The following is a 15,000-nucleotide window of genomic DNA, read 5'->3' on the forward strand; positions in this document are numbered from 1 at the left end:
CTAAAACACCGAGGCGTGAAAAGTTCAGGCTCTCAAGTTAAGTCCACTCAACGAAAATAAAGCTCGATTCAATGAATGCCAAAATTCTGTTTATCTCGTAGTTATTTTAAAGTCAGTGCCCTCTAATCTTTTTTTCATCTTGGAAAATGCCAGACTTCCTGTCAAATCACCTTCCGTGTTCATATTCTACGCTACTCCAGCTTATACTTACTTTTCAAAGTCGACAGTAGACAGTAAAGTACCCGTAAAGAAGTTTTGTTTGCTCGTGGGTTTCAAATTTTGACACGCTTGAAGTGTTTAGGTAAGCAAAAAACGTTCAGTCTTAAGTCATGGCTTTTAAGCACGGATTGAAAAAGAAGACTTAGCACAGGTGGCGAAGGTACCTTTCAGGTGTAATTTCAAGTTTGTAAGCGCTTGTGAGAATACTTTAAATATTTAATCCCTGGAAAGCCCGAGGTTGAAAGATAAAACTAATTGCTTTGTGATTACCAAGCCTTAGCGGATTCATTTCTTCTTCCGCCATGGCCGAATTAGGTAGCAAAAAGTCTCGGCCTCTGTGTAAACAGATCTTTGCAGTTCTGACAGTGTTGTGTGCTCTTGGAGGTGTAATATATCTCACTGGGTTGGGTAAACAGATCCACGAGGCCATAAACCAAATGATCACTCCACATCAGGAACCACAATTGCAAAGAAGAAGGTACGATATCACGGAGAATTTTCAAACATGGGTTAATGTTTAGAAAATATTTTGATTCAATTTAGTCAATAAATCAATCAAAAACTTTATGTAAGCACTTTATAGTTAGAAAACTAATGAACCTGTGGCTATCTAAAAAAATAGCTTAGTGTATTTCAGAGGCTAGAAGACGAATTTAACTCTATCTTCGTAACATGATACGACAGGTTTTCTTGTGATGTAACCTTTACTTTCAAATTTGTAAGCAATCTTTCAAAGAGTAAGCAATCTTTGACTCACACGACATGTTCTAATTTCTGCGACAGGTACGCAAGGTATTTGCGAAGGGATGGCATCGGTCGTCAATGCTCGTTTTACTGTTCTATGAAGAAAGATCTGTTCCAATGTTATTGAAGGAACAGCTTGCCGTAAGGTTAATTCGCTTTAAATTTCCGTCTAGTGAAGCGACTAGAAGCCACCCCAAAGCAGGGAGTTACCGGCAGCATTTTTTCGGGTTTAAACGGCTTCAATCGAAGCTACTGGAGAGTTTTAACGCAATTACAAGACCAGTTTGAAGCAATTGTGAATCGGAGTTTCTTCATCATGTTGTCGTCTGTGTTAAGACGCCCTCTCTGAAAGAAAAATTCGAAGACAACGTGCTCTCTCTAATTTTTTCTTTCGGGGAAGACGGCTGTAACACAGGGTAATCATGTTGATAGCCGTGGGATTGGACATTTTGGTTTGCTTCTACGGTATAATTACGTTCAAATTCATTGACTTGAATTGTTCAACACGGGCGGAAAACATTGCTTGAATCCCGTACTGAGCCGAAGAATGGGAGGAAGGGAACAATGTGTTCTATTCAAAGTTTTCCTAAGAACAAGCCATTTTGGTTGAGGCGCGCGTTAGGCCGCCAAAGTCGAATGCCGGCTTGGAACATTGGAAATAGTGAAGAACAATAATTGGAACGGCTTGACGTGTAAACAGGATTACGGAAGATTCGTTTCTACCCGAAAATGTCCATTGAGCTTAAACGAAAGTCGTGTTTCATTTATTCCAAAATGAAGAACAGCCGCCGCTGTAACAGAACTGTTTTATAAACAGATAGAGGTTTGTTTCCATCAATTCTAAATATGTTCTTCTCCAATGAGTGTGACAATAGAGGCTCACAGGCGACACAGCTTGAGGTTATTCACCACTATAGTCCTGAAGTTTATTTATTTTTCAGTCCACCTTTAGGAAAACCCTCCGAGCCTCTTGAGTTCAAAACTGCAGCCGTTTCAGCAGACTACAAAGCTTGCTCTGAAGCTGGCGCGAAAGTTTTGCGAGATCAAAAGGGAAATGCAGTTGACGCGGCCATTGCCACCGCTCTGTGTGTTGGTGTGGTGAACGCGCACTCAGCTGGGATAGGCGGAGGAGGATTTATGATAATTTATAACAAGACAACAGGTATGCTACTGAATCTACTAACAAACGTTGCTTTACCTTCCTCACGCCTTAGAACGTCGAAACTAATAAGTCAAGATATTTTTGATTTTCATTACACGACGTCCGAGAGAAAACATCGCCATGCGATAGTACTGTTCTTTAGCTTTCTTTTGAATAGTCACATTGTAAGGTCTGCGTCTGGCCTAGTTATCCATACTGCAGAGCTTATCCTAACTTCCGTAGCATTAACAAACTAGGGGCATTTCTATTCTCCCCTGAATTTCACGGGATTATATCCCTCTACCTGTTTTAAATTCCCGGTACCCCCTTTTAGACACCTGGATGGAGAGAACCACGTGAGAGTGCACAAGTGTCATAAGTGTCTTTCCCATGAAAAACAACTCAATTTTCCCGGCCAAGGCTCGAACCCGGACAGCTCGATTCAGAGAACAGCACGTTTACCATTAAGGCCTGCAACTTAAAACCATGGTTTTAGTCCTGGTGTGAATTCGAAAGGCAAATAGAACCACATTCGTGTATTTATCCTTTGGAATTGAAAAGGTGAACAAATAAATAAAGAAACTCTAGGGAGGTGCCTGTGTGAAGACGCTGGTAAGAAACACTTTTCAATTCACGCAACAATAGTCACAATTCAATAGATCACGCTTCGATGGTTAGCGATCACTAGGCGGACACCAGGTAAAAATTAAAGTGTGTTTACATAGCTTTTATTTTTTTCCTTTACTTTGGCAAGAAAGATGTAACGAAAACTAAACGCTGAACTGATCCTTAAGGGAAAAAAAGTTAGAAAAATCGGAAAAACGTTTGTACACAAAGCAAAGCAATAAATTTGTGAAAAAAGGACTGTGATGTCGGGTCCAAGCCACATTAGTGGTGGACCGGAGAAGCTTTCATCCATTCCGGTTGAAAGTCGTGTGTACATGTAGGTTGAGTTTGTACGTAGTAACTCGAAAATTGAAATAACTAGAATGACATAAAAGACATAAAGACATTATTTTAGTTTTCAAAGCGTTTTGGTTTGACGAGGAAGGCTTGGTAATTTGTGTTCTCCAGGAATATGAAATAGGTACAGAGGCTGTATATGTGTATACTGCTGTGTAAGTACATGCATCTCAAAATTGCACAACAACGGACAATCTACAGTTAAACCCCTTAACTAACTTCGAGGTGTTTTTCTCAACACTTCTTAAGAGTGGTGTGGATCTACAACACCTCTTGAAAAGTGGTCTGCATCTGACGTCGTCAAAGTTACAAGATCCGAAATGCTTACCCGCTACTCTCAAGTCCATGTTTTTCATGTCTCTGGACTATTTTCTTAACTAAAATAATACAGAAAGTCTTTCAAATGCAGACAAACCCTGAATCTCTCTATCAATCGACTTGAGCAAACCGGGTTATCAAAAAGCTGCCAAAAAACAAAAACAACGAGGCATGAATAAAGAAAACTGTGTCCTGTATTGAATAATTTTTTTTTTCATCATGGATTCAGGAAGTAAAAAATTGCTATAGCAACGCAGCAGACCTAAGGAGGGGCAGTCTAGATCAGATCACGTTTCAAGGAAAATGAAAAAAATTCTTTCACAATTTATAGAAAATAAATAGACATTTTACGCAACACGAAAAAAAAAAAGACATTTTTCACTCAAGCCTGCAAAATTAATGAGATTTTGAAAGCGATGTCCAAAGAACAGCCTTCTTCTTTTTTCGGCAAGAGGCAAAAGGAAAACTAATGTAGATGGAGCGAACAGATTACCTTTACCTCGAAAATAATGGACAACATAATCAAAATTTCACGACGAATTGAACAAAATGTGTTCATCAAAAATTCAACAAAGAACGACTTTCTGTCTTCATATTTTGCATATTTTATCCCTACAATCCCTTCCAGTTGTTTTAAATCAAATTTTCGATTCTTTTAAAGCAAGCAAAATAAGATTACTACATCACTGCAGACCATTTCTGTTATTGAGACTATATTTGAGACTGCATGCAGTTTTCAGTCACACTCTACATTAGTTCGTCTTAACACTTATTTGTTAAATTCCCTGCAGGAAAGACAAGTGCAGTCAACTTCAGAGAAACTGTAAGTAAGCTTCAAAGAGCAGAAACGATGAGAGAATTCCAGCGTTTAATGTTTGAATGGAAAGAGAGAGGTAAGGGCAGTGGCGTAAACAACCACTGAACACAATCAATGTCTGCACTCTTTTCTTCTACTTTACTGCACTCTTCTCTTCTACTTTACTTTAATTCAACGGAGAAAGCTCATTCCAGCGTTTTGTTGAACCTTTACAACCTTAACGGTTAATTGAGACGCTGGCTTCTACATAAACTTCTTGTGTATTAGGAGTTCTAAGCGGCCTTCTTTCAAGAAGTACTGTTAAAGATTGTGACTACAGCCAGCCGAGTCCAAACCCAGGACGGTTGATAACCGTCAAACGAGTATCGTGCACATATAGCATCACTTGTTACGCTAACAGTGTAAACGTATCTGGCTTCATGGTAATGAAATTTGGGGCGAAACTGGCGACGTAGGAGACCAAAGCTTCTTTATCTTTTGGCTGTATTAAATAACGATTAACCGTTCTGGGATAAGATGCTGTTCTTTTTGCCTAAACAAAGAACTATTCTTTAACTTTACCGAGCCACGAGCAAAATTCTATCCTATCAACTACTGATATAATTGCAATATTAATTTTATTTTTTGATTGCAACTCGTCCTTGATTGGTAGATTAAAGAAATATTATAAGCGTTCACGGTTTACTCAGTGTCCGCACTGTTATCACGAACAAATTGTTGTATTTTCAAATTTCAAGAAACAAAAACCAGAGTGCCAGGTGAAGGTGAATTTGTTGGGGTGCCCGGTGAACTGCGTGGATTTGAGATCGCGTGGAAGGAACACGGAAGTAAGAAACTAAGCTGGGGAGACCTTTTTCAACCTGCTATTGACATCGCTACTAAAGGTTTCCTAGCCACTCCCGCTTTGATAGCTGCAGTGGAAAAGAATGGACCCAACATTACAAATGATCCCGGGTTAAGGTGAGCAACGCACCCAGCCGGGGGGGGGGGGGGGAATCCCATACGAAAACGTCAGGGAAGCTTGTCGTCTCGCTTAAGGGTTTAATTCACATATTTTGGTCTCATGTAGGGTGTTAAGAACAAAACAGCACTATTTTCAGCTGTTAAAGTATCGAAGAAATAATTTAAAAAAACGCTGTCATTGGTCTCCTTCAGGGACTTAATAAGGATTTTTCGACGAGCATGGCCGACCAGATCATATGGGAATTCTCCCTCCTGAGGGGGGGGGGGGGGTGGGGGTGGAGGGGCTACGCAAGCTTGACTAAATAGCTGCACATAGTCAATAAGACACGCCCACCCCACTCCCCAGGATTAACCAACCAACAGTTTATTGCTAGCGTATTTATTCGATTCAACGCCGCCCTCGAATAAACGCCGCATTTTAGATCAGAAATATTGATCATCGTGGTGCGGCGTTTATTTGAATAATAAACTCGAAAAGCAAATGCAGTAATAATCAAGTTTGAACAAGCCTAAAAGATTTATTTTCCTTGATTGTAACAATGTTTTGATATCAGTACATTCAAAGCTCTAAGGAATATAATCAAAACACAAGAACAATATACGGTAGTTCAGCTTAAACAAGTTCAAATGTTCAGTTACAATACTATTGTTTGCAAGAAATACATTGGATTTTAAATAATCGCCGCCCTCGTATAAACGCGGCCCTCGAATTAACTCCGCACTAGAATCATGAAAAATTCAATAAACGCCGGGGCGTTTAATTGACTAAATACGGCAAGTGTTCAACAAGGAATTTACTGTTTGAAGATGGCAAAAAGGTTGCAGTAAGGTTTGTAAGTAACTATTACATTTTGTGATTTGCCGCCTAAGAATTAATAATCGAATACGCTTGCAGCCCACGAACAGTGTGAGCGTGGTTTGGTCAGGTAATTGGGTTGATACATTTTCATCTTTTAGGGAATTAAAGACCATTAGTCACATGAGAAGAAAATTTTGCCTCCTCTGGAACGTAAATATTTTTTTCAAGAACCTTGTAAGGGAGGGGTTATTTCAAATTACACTTACCTAGAATATGTTTTCCTTTCAACGCAGTGAGTTATTCAAGCCAAATGGTAGATTTATTAAAGACGGTGACCTCATAAAGAGAACAAAATATGGAAACACTCTTAAAAAAATAGCAAAATCCGGATCTGCAGATATCTTCTACTCAGGAAAAATGGCGGAGCAGGTATGAAAACGATTACTAGCTAATACTCCAACCGTGAGCGGGAAGACTCTTTTGTCTGCCTTGTCAAACTTTCCACAAGTAACTAATCACAACCACGGTTCAAAACACGGGTCGCAACATTTTTCTCTGTTATTTTCCCGCGTTTTTCTCAAACACCTCCAATCCCGGATTGAACTCGTTTCCAGATCTCTCTAGCTCTCTTCCCACAGCAGATCTCTGGGAATTAGATTCCATTCCTACCGAACAGGACTACTTTGTGTAACTTTGAAATCCCCAGAATTTTAATTTAAGTGTATAATTTAAGTGTATAATGTATTTATTAAAGTCTTAAAACATGAACAGATCGTTAAAGACCTGAGATCCATCGGTTCCAAGATTTCCGTCGAGGATTTAGAAAATTACCGAGCCAGTAAAGTCAAAGCCTTGGAGACCGCCCTTCCTGGGGTGGATGGGCACAAAATTATGACCGTCCCACCTCCTGCAGGGGGTGTAGCCTTGATTGATATCTTGAACATTCTTAAAGGTAAGTTCGATTTGTAACGTCTTTGAGTCAGTAAAAATTTCACTATTCTCTGTCTTAAAACCTTGTCACCAACGAGTCAGTTGTGCTATTTTGTAGTGCATCGCTTGCAAAAATGTCGGATGTTAACATTTCGGACGTTTTATATCGAACGACTGGAAGGAACAATTTTCGAACACTTTTTATCTCATTTCGGACAAAACTACTTTGCTGAAACATATCTGCCGTGAACTTACGCCTAAAAACGGCGAATTAGACTGAAATAACATCAACGAAAAAGATAGTTTTACAGCACACTCAAGGTTTTACAGAACACTGACTAGAAAATAACACAAATTATATCAAGCCGTCAAATATCTTAAGCTAGAGTCGCTCCATAAAGTGACAAAAAGAACGAACAAAGCCTAATCCGAGTAAAAGCTCTATCAGGTATATAGGCCTTGAATACAAATAAATTTGAGGACGTCGCACAAGAATTTAGCATGTACTTGGAAGTTTTATATTGTAGAGTAAATATTTCGGACACTTAAAAATTTCGGACTGTTATATTTTCGAACACCTATTTTGTCCGAAATTAAAATCGTACGAAATGTTTTGCGAGTGATGTATGTGTCCTGTTTCTGAACAGGGTTCAAGTTTGGCCCAGAGGACATGAAAAAGCACCCGGTTCTGACGTATCACCGTATGATTGAAGCATTCAACTTTGTAGCGGCCAGAGAGACTTACCTCACAGATCCTGCCTTTGATAACAAGGGAGACGAGGTGAGTAGTGAACATTTCTTGAGAATGGCACAGTGCGGGAATTGAAGTTTGCTTGCATTGTGATGAGCGCGTCGGATGAAGAGATCTGGGTTCGAGCCCTAACTAGGCTGATTACACATGGGTTATTGACCACGCGTGAGTTCAAGATGGCTTGATATTGGCCAAGATCTTTTTTTAACGGGTTTATAGTTATGGATCGACGAGGAGTAGAGTTCCAGAAACTCGTCAAGAATATCCAAACATCTTGCCCGAACAAGATTGGCCAATAAAGAATTTATTGTATGGAAAAAAACCACTATTTTCCTGCGGGACAAAGTGGGTAATCCCGAGCGGACAAGATAGCGCCATCTTGCACGCTCAGGTAGCCAATCACAGCGCAGGATTAGATTCATGTTGTCCATTTACTCAGCTTCTCATATAATAGGTTGCGTTCTTGGCCCAGACACTTTACTCTCACAGCATCCCTCTCCACCCAGAAGTGCAAACGAAAACGTTTTTTTTTTTTTTTTGAACTAGCGACTTGTCACAGAAACCTGCTGAAAATGCGCCGAGGGGGAGGGGTAATCTACATGTAATTTGGATTACCATCCCACACTGGGAGCGTACTAACTTGATATCAATTGGTCGTTTTTAGCTACAGAAGCTAGAGTTAATTACATTCTGATGCCGAAAAGTTCTTTACAAAATAATATCTTCAACAGATTGTCAAGAAAATGTTGGATGCTGAAGAAGGCGAGATGCTACGCAAAAAAATTGACAATAAGCACCACAGTTACAACTATTACGGTCCGATTAACTACCACATTGATGTGACAGATGGTACAACTCACTTGTCTGTGCTTGACGAAGAAGGAAATGCTGTTGCCTTGACAACGTCAATCAACAAATAGTAAGCAAAGGGATTCATCACTATAAAATACAGTCTACGATCGATGTGGTCTGTACTAGGTCTCTGAATGAAACCGTAATGTTTGACCATGAAAGCCATTGAGCAGTCTTTTCATGTTGTACTGGTTACTGTGCTGTACCCTGTACAGCAGTTTTAGCTTTTCGGTCTGTGGGTGAGACTCTAGTGTGTGACCATTCAAATGAACGCTATTGAATAGTAATTTCATGTGGTACTGTTTATTATTCTGTACAAAGTTGTTCTAACTTTTGACTCTATATGAACGGAAACCAATTGTGTGACCATTCAAATGAAAGCTGTTGAGCAGTACTTTTATGTGGTACTGTTTATTATGTTGTATAAGGTGGTTCTAACTTTTAAGTCTGTGGATGAAACCCTAGTGTGTGACCATTCAAATGAAAGCTATTGAGCAGTACTTTCATGTGGTACTGTTTATAACGCTGTTGTGACACGCCCAAAGAAGGTAACAGAAATTTTCGCAGCATACGTAAAATTTCCACCTAAAGAAACTCGGTTTACTTTATTTTCTAGCTTCGGATCTAAAATGCTCAGCACGGAGCTTGGAATAATCTACAACGATCAACTATGGGATGCAGTGAACTTGTGGGTAAATGAATTCAATCTTGAAACGGACTCACTCAAGCCTCGTAAACGCCCCATGTCTCTTGCTTCACCATCCATCATCACAGATGGTGATGGCAACGTTAGAATGGTTATCGGAGCTGCTGGAGGGAAATATATCGCAACTGCTTTATCACAGGTAAATAAATGCGGTATATTAAACGGCGGCGCCAAGATATAAATGTTATTTTCGAGTGGTAAAAACAATATTTTACGAAGGAGCGCAGCGAGTAAGTAAATTATTGTTTTTAAGACGACAAAATAAAATTCATATCTTCAAGCCAACGAGTAACTTTTTGATTATATAGGCAAACCGACTGTTTGCACAAACAACCACTGACATAAGGGTTCGATCGTTATTTTCGGGCGTTATTTTCCTTTCTAACTTTATTTCGTTTGTGTAGGTATTGATGAATTATTTCTGGTTTGGAGACAATCTGAAGGACGCTGTATCTAAGCCTCGTCTTCATAGTCAGTTGTTTCCAAATATGGTATTAGTTGAACCCAACTTTCCAAAGAAGTACATCAAAGCATTAAAGGGATATGGACACAAGAAAATCACGGATGATACCACCTTATTTACAGGTGAATAAAGTCTTGTTTCTATTTTTCAAATTCTTTTATTATTTATTTTTTCTTCTACAAGGAATAACTTTAATCAAAATGCAAGACTCTATGACTAAGGACCCGTACGCACTACGCGGGAGAAATTTGAAATCGCAGCTTTATTTCTACGATTAGGCCTACCGTCCACACTAATCCGTCACGAAAACGGAGCTGGTCGCCGGCAAGGACTCGAACCCAGACCGCCCAATCCAGGACAAGCATAGTTGTTAACAATAGACAACAATTGGAAAACCACTTAGACTCGGAGATTCCCAGTAGAATTCGTTGATTCGTCCCTTCTTAGCCAATCAGATTGTGAGTTACCAGAAATCAGCCATAGCAATGCGGGACTTCAATTTAACTAGTCGACTGTACTACGTGAAAAGTGAAAAGAACTTTCTTCTGTTTATCACCCAGGAAGCCCGGAGCAAATAATGGGTGTGGTCCAGCTAGTTGTTCGAGAGGACAACGGTCAGCTACTGGCACTAGCAGACTATCGCAAGGGAGGAGTCGCGGCAGGCTACCGCTGATCAGTTCAAATTTAATTTGAGGTAAGTAGCTAGTGGTTAGTGTCAACGGATCAAAAGCTTCGGACGTCTTGGGGTAATCTCCAGGTACCTTTGGAAAGCTTATTAAGAAATTTTAAGATGTTTCAGATAATCTTAAAAATTAATGTTTTCAGAAGCAACAATAATCAGAGATCACAGTCTTTCCCTTGTTTTTTGTTTGAACTTCTCGTAGTTTTCTGTTCTCTCAAATTTAATTGTGTTTCTCTCTCTCTTCTTGGCTGCTACTTTTCAACAACTCCTTGTTCCAGCGCACTAAGGCAGTGACTTAAATTTCTCTGAGATCAGATAGTTAAAGGATTTTGACACCTACAAAATGACAACTAATAGCTAAGCTGTGTGACATCGCCTTAAGACGCATTTCTCTACGCAACGGGGTTAATACATCCAACTTACAGAGGCCCAGGTTAATCAATTGACTGATTCGTGCAATTTCTTATTTGAATGAATCACTGAATCTAATTGGAACATGTTCTAACGGCAGTTTCCATGTCTTGACCATTAACACAAATTGTAGTCGTTGCTGCATAGAAGTTAATCAAATCATTTATTTTGCATCAACAGATCCGTGAAAATGGGAAGTTTAAAGAGACAGAAAGACGAGTACCACCTTATAAGAACGTCAACCCAACAAGTGGTAGCACGATGAGCGCGGGCACAGAAAATTCTAGGATTTCATTTTCGATGTCCAAACCTTCCTGTATACCGGACTTTTTTTCACCTACTTTTATTTGTTGTGCTTTCTTTCAATTCTTGGGGTTTGTAGAAATTTTTTTGGACTGACCCGCTAGCCTAGGATGAATCTGGTTTGTACGTGCATCTGATTCTTCGTCTTATTTCGCAACTTATTTTGATAGTAATAACTTTACATAACCGTTTTAAGATGTAGACAATTTTTAATTAACGCTTTTAAGGCGCTGAGAAAAAGTAAAAGATGTCTTAATGCTACCCGTTGTCACTTCTTAGTAATTTTTATGAGTGAATTTTTAACAAATAGTAAACATTAAGTACATCTGTTACTATCAGAAATAGCCGCCGCCTAATTAACGGAAACTTTCATTCGGATAGCCAGAATTTATGCTTGAAGAAAAATGCTATTTTCTAGAAATAACATGTTGGTGATTCAGGCAGGAGCGCTCTCAAACGAAAGTATTTCGTTTTCTGATTGGTCAGCGACCTGCTTGCGAAAAAGTCTGCATTTCAAGAAAGGCAATAGCCTGCCTAGCTGGTGGGAATCGCGAGTGAGTGATTGTTGGTGGCGAGGGCACCATTTTATTCCCGCCAAAACAAATGCACTCGCGCTCCAATACCGCTAGCTACGCAGGTTAGACGGGTAACTCCAAAATGAACGGCCATTTCAACTCAAATCTGTCAAGGAGATTTGAATACTTATTATTGTAATTAACCTACTGAGCCCTTAAAGTGAAAATCCCTAGGATATTTAGGAAGAAGGGGAAGTGGACCAGAGGCTTTGAGGGGAAAACAAAAGTACAACAAGCGTTCACGAGATGCTGCAGCAAATATCTACTCTAGATGTTTGATTGTGTCGTAAAAGTGGACTATTAGTATAACAGTATGAAACAAACAAACCAAAGCCTCACAATACTAAATCTGTCTTCAGCTTTTCGTACTAACTCTTCCCTTCCTAAGACTGTCAATCAATTAATTTTTATTTACACTACCAATTTATAGCTGGTTTTCACATGACGTCACCAAAGTTCGAACTACAAAACTATTGATCTTCCTGAGATTTTACTTGAATGATGTATAAAAGCAGCTGAAAACTAATATTCATACATATTTTCGCTCCGAATGGGTTCTTGGTTTTGTGATACGCTACTCTTGAATTTCTAAGTTTTTGCGTGACGCGGCATTTACATGACGGCCTAGAGAGCTATCATGATGGTTAAAAAAGTGACTTACTTCGGGTAACTTGGCTATCTGAACAGTTCATGTCTTAGAAAAAGTATTATTTTAATGTTTTAGAGTTTCTCGAGGGATAAATTCACGCTTTTGTACCAAAACTCGGTGACAGGATGTTTCTGTTGGTTTCCGGCCGCCATGTTGGTGCCCATGCGGATGGGCACCAGCATGGCGTCTCCATACAAATCTCTATAAATTTGGGTAAAAAATTTCTGCGCATATCTCGCATAAGAAAAATTGCTGTGACCAGAATTTTGGCGAGAGTCTTTGCATATTTACCTTCTTTCATTTCCCAGATTCTGGACTTTATCTATTGACCGGTTTTGATTTTTATTTTGATCTATTTTGAATTGCGTGACACTGAAAACCAGCAATTAGCAAATTAAGTAACAGGTTAGAGAAATCATTGACTCGGAAACATTCTCATGATTGACCATCCAATTCTCTCAACCGATGTTATAAAGATGTATAGCAACTGATAGAGAGAATTTCTATTTCGAACTTGTGTGTGAAACAGACCGCAGCTGGTAACGGAAATTGCAATACCTGTAAATTTAAAAGCCTCTTAAACTATATCAATTATTAAACGTTTGCTGAAAAAAGCTGCCCTTCACCTTGTCGATCAGCTCGGTTTACAGATTGCCCCGCCTGTTGTTTTCTCGATCACGCAAGCTTTGCGTTTCAAATGACGGACTCTGATTACTCTAACGGCGGGAAATCTCGCTGGCTGAGTTGGAGAGGGGCACTGGCCCTACTGACCGTATTGGGCGCTGTGGGAGGCGTGATTCACTTCACTAAAGCTGGAGAAAAGATTCACAACGATTTTAATGAATTAATCCACGGTCTCTTTCGCGGGGCAAGGTATGAGTTAAATAATTTTATGAACATCTTTGGTGTTAGTTGCTTTATCTTTAGTTTTGGACTAAGAACTACTTAATGCATTTCTATTTTAACTTCCTTATTATACTTATAAAAATTTCTTTTACATTCGAAAATCAACATGGAAATTTACAAAGCTACAATTTTTTTCGACAAGACTACTAATATTGAGCTTAATACGGAAGTTTTGATTCTAAAACATAAACATACGTTGTTTATTTTAAATTAACGGCTATGTTTTCCGCGCGTTGCGTGTCACGTGACTTACCTAATCTGACCAGGATGTGTTATTCATTAACTATTGTGGTATGTGACCTAGAAAAGCTCAGTTTTGAACTCAGACTGCGAAGTCCTTTAACGTGGTACCAAAACTGTCTCACAGACACCTTAATGCTTGTACCTCAGACAGAAAGTAAAGGTTTTACCTATACTGCGTATTAAGATAGTGCATTTTTTCCAGACAGCTTACGTTGAAGCCTAAGGATCCTCTCAAGTTTAAGACCGCGGCCGTTGCAGCAGGTTATAAAACGTGTTCAGAATATGGCGTTAAAATTTTACGAGATCAAAACGGGAACGCAGTTGACGCCGCCATTGCCACCGCTCTGTGTGTTGGTGTGGTGAACGCGCATTCAGCTGGGATAGGCGGAGGAGGGTTCATGATTGTTTATGACAGCAAAACAGGTATGATGTAACCACGTGTGCGATGTATATAAAGCCCTGTCCACACTACCGCGGAGAAATTTGAAAACGCAGCTTTATTTCCACGGTTAGGCTTACCGTCCACACTTATCCGTCACGGGAAACGGAGCTTTCCGAAAACGCTCTTCAAACAGGAAGAATTTCAAAACGCCGGCTGTGCGTTTTAGTGTGGACGAAAAAACATTTCGAAAACGGAGCTTTCCGAAAACGATGACATCACGGTAATCGTTTGGTTTCCTTGTCCGCCAGTTTTCCTCAAACACAAATCCAAAATGACCGGTGATTATTGCGTTTTCAAATTTCTCCCAAGAAGTGTGGAGGGAAAACATTTGATGCGTTTTCAGAGTGAAAACGCTGTTTTCAAATTTCTCCGGCGTAGTGTGGGCGCGCCCTTAGTTTAAAGGCCAGTCCCCATGGAAGAGTTTAAGCCCTTGCTGTACTTTTGGCCGCCAGCTTTCATGAGCTCTCATCAAATTCAAAGCCAAGTAAGTCAACGGGAGTTTTGGCTCGGTTAACAAGCGGCTTAGTAATATCAACTCAAGGGCTCTGGCAGTTCGTTGGACTGCGTTTTGATAGTAGTCGATGGGAGTGAGGAAAACCCACATCCAACTGTCATGCCTGAGCTTTAATTTCGTCGAGTTTCGTTAGCAGTGAAGATTTTTCCGTGCGAGTGACGGTTGTTTTGAGATCATGCGCGGCAAAACAGGTTCATGGCAAAATATTGGGAAAAAAAGGCGTTTTCGTTTGCCTCTAAATTTCGAAATTTCTGTATTGGGAATTGCAAACATCCGACGAAGAGGTAAAAAGGCTGTATTTCAGGTTTTTGGGTGAAGTTTACTTCGACTTTTTGGTAAATTGTGTTTCAATCGCCCTTCCCGGATTTTTTCTTTCGGAGAGGGCCGCTGTAACTTAACACAACCTACTTTTGGGAAGTAAATGTTAGTTTGTCAAAAGATACATTTGAAAAAGTAGAGTAGACAACTTCTTTTACAAAATGGATAACGCTGCCTACATTTGACGAGTTCCTTTGGCAATTTTGCAGGCAACAGAAGTGTGATAAATTTCAGAGAAACCGTTGCCGCACGTGAAAAAGCTGAGACAGCGGAGGAGATTCAACATCTTCT

The 15,000-nt window shown here is 39.7% G+C and overlaps 2 protein-coding genes and 1 pseudogene across 3 annotated transcripts in view; all 3 read left to right on the forward strand.

Annotated features, from left to right (window-relative positions):
* The first annotated feature begins 361 nt into the window (after positions 1–361).
* On the forward strand, positions 362–11,323 carry LOC110043787 (glutathione hydrolase 1 proenzyme-like). The gene is made up of 12 exons (XM_089287003.1): positions 362–697; positions 1,905–2,125; positions 4,177–4,278; positions 4,940–5,162; positions 6,258–6,393; positions 6,736–6,916; positions 7,542–7,675; positions 8,377–8,564; positions 9,114–9,342; positions 9,608–9,788; positions 10,227–10,360; positions 10,940–11,323. The coding sequence occupies exons 1-11, from the start codon at positions 522–524 to the stop codon at positions 10,337–10,339; spliced, it is 1,884 nt and encodes a 627-aa protein (XP_089143129.1). The 5' UTR covers positions 362–521; the 3' UTR covers positions 10,340–10,360; positions 10,940–11,323.
* Positions 11,324–12,896: 1,573 nt separating this feature from the next.
* LOC149114460 (glutathione hydrolase 1 proenzyme-like) lies at positions 12,897–14,317 on the forward strand. Its single transcript, XM_089287006.1, has 2 exons — positions 12,897–13,159; positions 13,638–14,317. The coding sequence occupies exons 1-2, from the start codon at positions 12,984–12,986 to the stop codon at positions 13,867–13,869; spliced, it is 408 nt and encodes a 135-aa protein (XP_089143132.1). The 5' UTR covers positions 12,897–12,983; the 3' UTR covers positions 13,870–14,317.
* A 249-nt stretch (positions 14,318–14,566) lies between these two features.
* The window catches only part of LOC110043783 (glutathione hydrolase 1 proenzyme-like), an 8,380-nt pseudogene continuing 7,946 nt past the window's right edge, over positions 14,567–15,000 (forward strand). Inside the window, exons 1-2 of the transcript XR_016206281.1 lie at positions 14,567–14,582; positions 14,919–15,000. The exon at positions 14,919–15,000 is cut by the window's right edge and continues 20 nt beyond it. The product of XR_016206281.1 is annotated as a glutathione hydrolase 1 proenzyme-like (transcript). The remainder of the gene's footprint in view (positions 14,583–14,918) is intronic.

This window comes from Orbicella faveolata, unplaced genomic scaffold (genome assembly GCF_042242905.1).
Source record: "Orbicella faveolata isolate gen_17 unplaced genomic scaffold, um_ofav_v1 contig_14, whole genome shotgun sequence".
Classification (NCBI taxonomy): Eukaryota; Metazoa; Cnidaria; class Anthozoa; order Scleractinia; family Merulinidae; genus Orbicella; species Orbicella faveolata.